Source organism: Coffea eugenioides, chromosome 5 (assembly GCF_003713205.1).
Source record: "Coffea eugenioides isolate CCC68of chromosome 5, Ceug_1.0, whole genome shotgun sequence".
Lineage (NCBI taxonomy): Eukaryota > Viridiplantae > Streptophyta > Magnoliopsida > Gentianales > Rubiaceae > Coffea > Coffea eugenioides.
Genome location: NC_040039.1, coordinates 20,710,484 through 20,717,687, shown reverse-complemented (window position 1 = coordinate 20,717,687; position 7,204 = coordinate 20,710,484). Strand labels below are relative to the sequence as shown.

General features: G+C 40.3%; 1 protein-coding gene across 1 annotated transcript; it reads right to left on the bottom strand.

Annotated features, from left to right (window-relative positions):
* Positions 1-6,039: 6,039 nt before the first annotated feature.
* LOC113771254 lies at positions 6,040-6,686 on the bottom strand. The gene is made up of 2 exons (XM_027315856.1): positions 6,652-6,686; positions 6,040-6,430 (listed from the first exon to the last, which is right to left on the bottom strand). Exons 1-2 carry the CDS (start codon positions 6,684-6,686, stop codon positions 6,040-6,042), a joined length of 426 nt encoding a protein of 141 aa, XP_027171657.1.
* Between the last annotated feature and the right edge of the window lie 518 nt (positions 6,687-7,204).

Genomic DNA, 7,204 nt, shown 5'->3' with positions numbered 1-7,204 from the left:
CGAATTTCGTACTTTTGCTCTTTTGTTCGTTGTGTAAGTATTCAGGCCGCTCTTATGTGTTAGTTGCTTATGTGTTTTGATATGTATGAAAAGGGTACCTAGGCGAGGGTGTACTTTATCGCACTCGACCTAAACCCTAATTTACGCACACATTTGTATATGGCATATGTATATGAATCATTTTGGAACTAAACCCCTTGAGCTTGTGGCTCGGGGTGACTTTTGAGTAAATTTTGTGAAGTTTGTGAGTTTGGGGCCCGATCTCATGACCTAGATGGACTATTCGAGCCGGTTAGGGCTTGGTCGAAGTTAGTCCAACCTGGTTTGAGGTCACCAAGTTTGTGAATCCGGTTCACCGATTATGTGGACCAAGTTTGTGACCCGAGCTTGTGAACCAAGCTCAATTTCGTTCGCTCGAGCAAGTTTGTGAGATGTCTGGCCAGAGAGGGTGATAAGGTGTACGGTGGGAGTACAAGTGAAGTTCTACGGACCATTATGTGTGGTCGACGGAGTGTTGGCAGGAGGTCACACATGGCAAATGATCTGGCTTTGGAGCCACCTGTATCCTTATTATGTGATGTTACTTTTCTGCTTTTTCTTTACTCTTACTGTGCAATTGTTAATATGTGAGATTTACGCTTTTGCCCCTGTTTACTTGCTAAGCATATAGCTTACCCCTTTTCTTTTGTTTTCCTTAGCAGGGGCCGACGCGGGGACTTTTGACACATACACTAGTATAGTTAGGTTTGCTTGTAATAGTCGGACAGCTAGGATGTTTGTTTTTGTTTTGGTGATTTGTATAAGAACCCTCCTTAGGGTCTACCTTCTGATGGTTGTTATTATAATGTATTAAAGTGGTTTGACTCGATACTTTTGAAGATGTAAATAGACTTTTGGCGGTTGTATATATTATAAATAGTTCTCTTTTGGTTTAATATAATTTTGTTAGCTTTGTGTTTTGAGTCCTGGCGCGAGCTAGGCAGGCGTCCCGCCGATACCCTAGGGTTCGCCCTTGGGAGAAGCGGGGGCGTCACAACATGAACAGAAGGGGAAGAAAAATAAACAACAAAACAGTAAAATTTCACAAGCAAGGTCACTAAATACATGCTTTGAAGGCTTCTCGGTGAAGATAGTGACGGTCGGGAGGATTAGCAGCTCCAGTGGCTCCTTTGCTCCTTAAGGAAATAGCACCAGACCTCTTTTCCTCCTTGCTCTCTCTCCCACTCTCTCCCTCGTTTCTCTCTAGTTTTCTCTTGCTCCTTCTCTCAGCCGTCTTCCCGAAAGCCTCCCTCTTTTTCTGGTTTCTCTCTCAGTTTTCTTCCCTCCAGCCGCCACTCCTCTACTCTCTTGCTTTTTGTTCAACCCGTAGCCTTCCTTTTTTTGCTCTTGGCCAAAAACCCTCAGCTCCCTTTCCGTTTCTTCCCCTCCATGCCAAAGACCTCTCTTGCCCCTTTTCCCTTGCTTTTTCTTTCTTGTTTTAGTCTTTTTCTGTCAGCTCCAACACCTCGCTCCCTCTTTTTTCTTTTCCCTTTCCTCCTCCGTTGGTTTTCTTTCTTTCTGTTTTCCCCAGCCGCCGCTCTTTCTCTGGTTTTTTTTCCTTTTCTCCAGCCGCCACTCTAATTTCCTCTATCTCTCACTCTTCCGTTACCCTTTTCTCTAACCCTAGCCGCCACTCCAAAATGTCCTCCCTAAACCCTCTCATTTTTTGAGGCCTTTTTATAGGCATCAAATACCCTCAAAGCCTAGCATCAATGGTGCGGGTTTTTTGCCTTTTCTGATGATTATCTTGAGCCCCTAGATGGCTCTTGTTACTCAATAACTTGAGTTCCCTGGATTAAAGCCAGATGGCCTGTGCTAGAGTGATCCAATGAGCCAAAAAAATGAAAAAAAACTGAGTGGGAAAAGAGCTGGAATTTTTGTAGCTGCATTTCTGATACTGTAACTTGAGTTCCCTCTCTTTTTTTTTATTATATTTTTTCTGCTTTCCAAATCAATTTTGGGTTAAACAAAACAAAATTAATTCCTAATAGAAAATACATTGCCATATTTTCATTTATTTTAAAGTAATCGAATCTAAAATGATTTAAAACATATTTTTGTGAAAATATTCCTTTTCAAAATTTTAATGCAAAAAAGATCTTAAAAAAATGAAATTATAAACGTAATTTATAAAAAATAAATAAATATAACACTAGCTATCATTTAATAATAATGAAAATATAAATAAAATATAAATATAAATATAAATAAAGTTAACATGAAATTTTTGGTGTCTACATTAACCATCTATAATTTGCTGAAAATAATTAAACACTCATGGCTAGAAGTAATTAACACAAACAACACATACTCCTAACAGAGCTTACAACTACGGAAAACTACTCCAAACCAAGAAAGGAATTCGGATTTGACGATGTCCAATGGATGATCCTCCACTTGTATGACTTGAGCTTGAATCATTGAATCCCATGTTCATATCATTTGATCTTCAGAGTAATGCTCAAGTACACTAGTGAAGTCCCAACTTTTTTTTTTTAACTTGGCATAATTTTTTTTATTTTTTTTTTTCAAAAATATAAAGTTTTATTCAATCATGTGGAGGGGGAATATAGGTCCACTAAAGACCTGATACAATAAGAGGCTAGCGCCTTCGCCTACGGAAGCTAGGGAACCCTAATCTATCAATGTGGATATCTCTGCGGACCTGTGACGACCCCACCTCCCCCTGAGGCGTACCAAAGGGTTTGGCGGACCGCCTGCCCAGCTCTCGCCAGGACTCACTCACTCGTATCACGTGCATTCATTCATGGACTATAAATAACATCGCAATTCAAGTTTAGAATTTACATTGACGCACAATCAAGATACAAAACCTCAATATATAAAACATTCTATTCGAGGAATAGCGCGAGTACAAGTCAAAAGCCAAAAGTCAAAAACAACTAGACTACGCTAGTCTTTACACCTCTCACGCCTCGCTCGTACCCCCTGTAAGGAAAACAAATAGCATGGTATGAGCTAAAAGCCCAGTGAGGTTCCAAATAGCAAATTGACCATTATTTATAAGTACAAGTTTTCGATATAGCAAAGTAACGAGCATGAAGAGTTCATAAAAGTGAGCAATAACACTTCAAGTAGCAATCTCAAAATGAGCGAGTGTAAAAGTTTTCAGAAGAAACAATAATCCAATAAACAATATTCATTCCAAAGCATAAGGATACGGATGGCTCTCAGGAGCCAACTTCCCATTTCATCATCAGGAGCTTGATCACGTAATAGTTGACACTCCGTCAACTTTCAAGTAAAGGAACCAATCCAGTAGAGCACCACTTACACTACTCTCCGTCCACCATTCACACCCGCTACTGGGCCCAAAATCCTCAATAAACACGGGTGGTAATACTCGAGTATACCGATTAGTCGAGGAGATATCACTCCACTCGACAAAACAAGAGACCCAGGGTTTGTTACCCAATCGACCAAGCCCTTGCCGGCTCGACTAGAGTAACTCGCCACAGGGTTTCTGGAATTCCAGGAAGTGCGCACATCATAACCAAGTATATCAAGTCAATTGCAACAATAAACACGTATATCACGTAAGGGCAAGTGCGATAAAGTACACTCTTGCCCTATCAATTCACGTATATAACATGTAATCATATTGGTCACGTATCAAGTTCAAGTATCTAGTGCAATTCGGTATTTGAAAGCACTCACCAAAAGATATAGTGCCTTTACTGGTCACTTTCAGGTTATACTCCGGGTTCGGAGTCCAAATCTGCGATAAAACTCAGTTTGAGAACTTTGAAACATGACTAAGATTCGAAACTTAGACGTTTCGTTCAATAAAAATCAAGAAATTGGAATTCACTTGGAGAGTAGTCGTGAAACACTTGCTCGCCTTTTTAAACTATAAAACTTTGTAACATTTATACTTGAAAATGCCATGCGAGTGGAAAGTACAAGGAAAACATACTTCGAGCAATCATGATTTATTTCTCAAGGGTACAAGTTCGGCCAAATCCTTACTTATATACCTCGGAAAAAGAAGACTCAAGTACCCTAGATGGTTCAAGTAGTAATCACTCTTAACCCTTACTCAAGTCGCAAGTATATTTCTCTAGTCCTCGAGCGTAAATTTGGGCAGCATGCCCTTTGTGTTTACCTAATTTTCCAGCCATTTAGGCTTCATTATTTTTCCTCAGCCAATCCCAAAGTCATATATATCATAAATGCAAGTCAATAGCCGTTCCATAGGCTCATAACATCATAAGAATAAGAATCAAAGTACTAACAAGTGCGGAAATACAATCTAGCAAAAGACAGATTTGACGTGTGGTTGCGGAAATAACACATCCGAGGCTACGCTTATCGGATTGAGGCACAACTTATACCGTTTCGAAGCTAAGACACAGGGCTACAATGTTCATGAAGATCACTTAGTCCAGTTTCCAATGAAACCTAGTCAAATCCTCAATTTACAGAACCAAAATCTAACTAGTCGGCTATTTAACCGCTCTGCACTGGAATGGTCATATCTCAGGTTACCAAGGTCCGATTAAGGTGTTCTTGGAGGCGTTTAAAACCTAAGTCAGAATAATAAAACTTTCATGTTTTGGAAAAAAGCTAAATCAGTACGGATCCTAGTGAATAAATGTGATAAACTGGATAAACTGACCAAACGAACTACTGGGAAAAACCTTAAAACAGTGAGGGTATTTTGGTCTTTTCACGGGTTACGTTGCTCCGATTGAGCTGAAATTTTGTAGGAACCTATAAAATACCATTGTCTACAACTTTCATGTTTTAGGCCAAGCCTAATTTTGCCTCTAACTATGAGTATTAAAATCGGACAGAATGTAATCCTGAAATTCCAGAAATCTGGAATTTTTGAATTCTCAAGTCAATCCTTCCATTTTCTTGCTTCCAATTCTACCAAAGCCCCTTATCTACTCTTATATACAACATATACTAAATATAAAACAAGGTTAGGCAGAAATTAATCAAACCCTAGCTTGCATATCTCATCCAAGAATCATCACAACAACTTGCTTATCTTGTAATCAAGCTAAAACATGATCTAAATAACTTCTTAAACCAAAATTTAAAGGAGCAAGGATCATGATCAGATTTTTACCTCAAGAACAAGGCTTGGAAGAGTGATACTCCACTTCCTTTGAAATTTCTTAGTTCCTCTAGCTTCCCCACTCACCAACTAACACTTTAATCGGTCTAGTTTCCTTTCTTTCTCACTTGGTTGATCAAACTCAAGATGAAATGGTTGTTTTTCTTGTTTTTCTTGCTCTCCCTTTTCTCTCTCTCTCTCTCAGCTGTGATGGTGCAGAAATGAAGAGCTTTGGAGTTGATTTTAGGGATAAATATGATGTAAATTCATTAGTCAACCAACCAAGGAAAGACTACCACTTGTTGCTTCAAGATTGGTTCTTAATTTTTTTCCTTTTCCTTGTTGTTTTTGGTCAAAAAATTCGGCCAGCTTGCTCAGCTTTATAGCTGATGTTTGGCTCTAATATTAAAGAGATTAAGTATATAAAAAAATTATGGTCAAGTGGTGCATTCAATCGGTAGTGCACGGTACCCGTCGGTTCGCACCGTTTTTCTTAAAAATACACGTACTAGGATTTTTACTTCCTATTCACTAACCTTATATCATTGCCCCTAATCACATATTATTTCTCACTTAAAAGTCACTTTTAATCACCAAATTTGATCCTTGCTCAGTACCGAAAATTCATCCGGCGAAAAATCGCGAAAACCCAATTTTGCTCCAATCTTGAAACCAAAAGTGAAACCCTACTTTCTAGGTTTATTTGCACTTATTGTGAAACGATTGGGTAGTAGGGCTTTAATAAATAATGAATTTCCAAATAAAAGGAAATTTTTAAGAAAAACGTGAGGGATTTTACAATTTCAGTGATTAAAATTACGGTTTCTATTTAAAACAAAATAAGGTTTTAAATCAAATCCAAAGAAATACACTTTCGTATCTTCTTTACAAACAACCTCCCAATATTCGGGGTGTCACAGGACCAAGGGAGGTAACACTGCAAAAGATTGAAACAAGGAGTCAGCTCCCCTCTCGGCGCCCAATTTAGCCAATCTATCCGCTAGCTTGTTTGCCTCTCTATAGCAATGGGTAATGGAGCGAAACAGACTCTGATAACGCAGTAAATCATCCAGTTCCAACTGCAGGTGCCAAGGACAGGCCTGAGCTCCTGATATGATCCGAACCAGCGAAAGCGAGTCCACCTCGAGATGAATATCCAAATATCCTCTAGCAACAGACTGACCCACCCCATGCACCAACACCTTTAGCTCAGCATGGAGGCTTGTAGCGACCCCAAAGAAACATGGGAATGCAAGGTGGAATCCTCCCTCAGAGTCTCGTACCACGCCCCCTCCTCCACTCAGTCTGGATTCCCAAACGAACATCCGTCTGTATTAAGCTTATAACCTCTACGCGGGGCCACCCATCTGATTGGCAAGATGATCACTGTTTTCTGCCTTGCTGCTAAGGCCCTCTGTAAAATCTCCCACGGGCCGGCCGGCCATGAAACCATCGGGAACTAGACCAACAATAACTCCCTTAACCGGACCAAGATGTGGCCTACACGATTCCCCTGTCTGTCTTACCTCCTTCCATTACCGCCCTTGTTCTCGCTCGCCATAGTTCCTAACAGATGAGAGAAGGAAGAATTCGATACACAAAGGCCAAATACCGTTGCGGGGCCGGCCGAAGCCATCACGAGAATGCCATGTGGCGGGCCGACCTGATCCGAGAGGACATCCCCTCCTGAAGTTCAAAAAGAACAGCCATACTTGCCGTGCCGTGTCCCCTGTACAGAACAGGTGGTTCAAACATTCCTCCTGGGGAATCATGCAACAGCAGCATCGAGAAGGCCCGTGAACACCCAAACGATGCAACTGCTCCAAGAGAGGCAACCTACCCAAAAAGCAACCGAAGCATGAAAAACGAATATGTGATTGGCAAAGATTGATGCCAAACACAAGCAGCGCCAAACGACCCGTGAGAGTTGTGACGCCCCGAAAAGAATGAGTGTGAGAACCGGAAATTTTCTAATTTTCTAGTGTTTATTTTATTTAATCGCCCGCCTTTTCTACATTTTCTTTATTAGAAAAATTCCCCAGATAAAGTTTATGGGCAAAGATAGTTTGAAAATGATTT

What these genes read in the sequence shown, in the direction of transcription:
- LOC113771254 (XM_027315856.1), bottom strand. Translation starts at nt 6,686, where the DNA reads ATGGCGAGCGAGAACAAGGGCGGTAATGGAAGGAG. An exon ending in AAGGGCGGTAATGGAAGGAG is followed by an intron (nt 6,431 to 6,651) that starts GTAAGACAGACA and finishes TTGGGAATCCAG; the next exon opens with ACTGAGTGGAGGAGGGGGCG.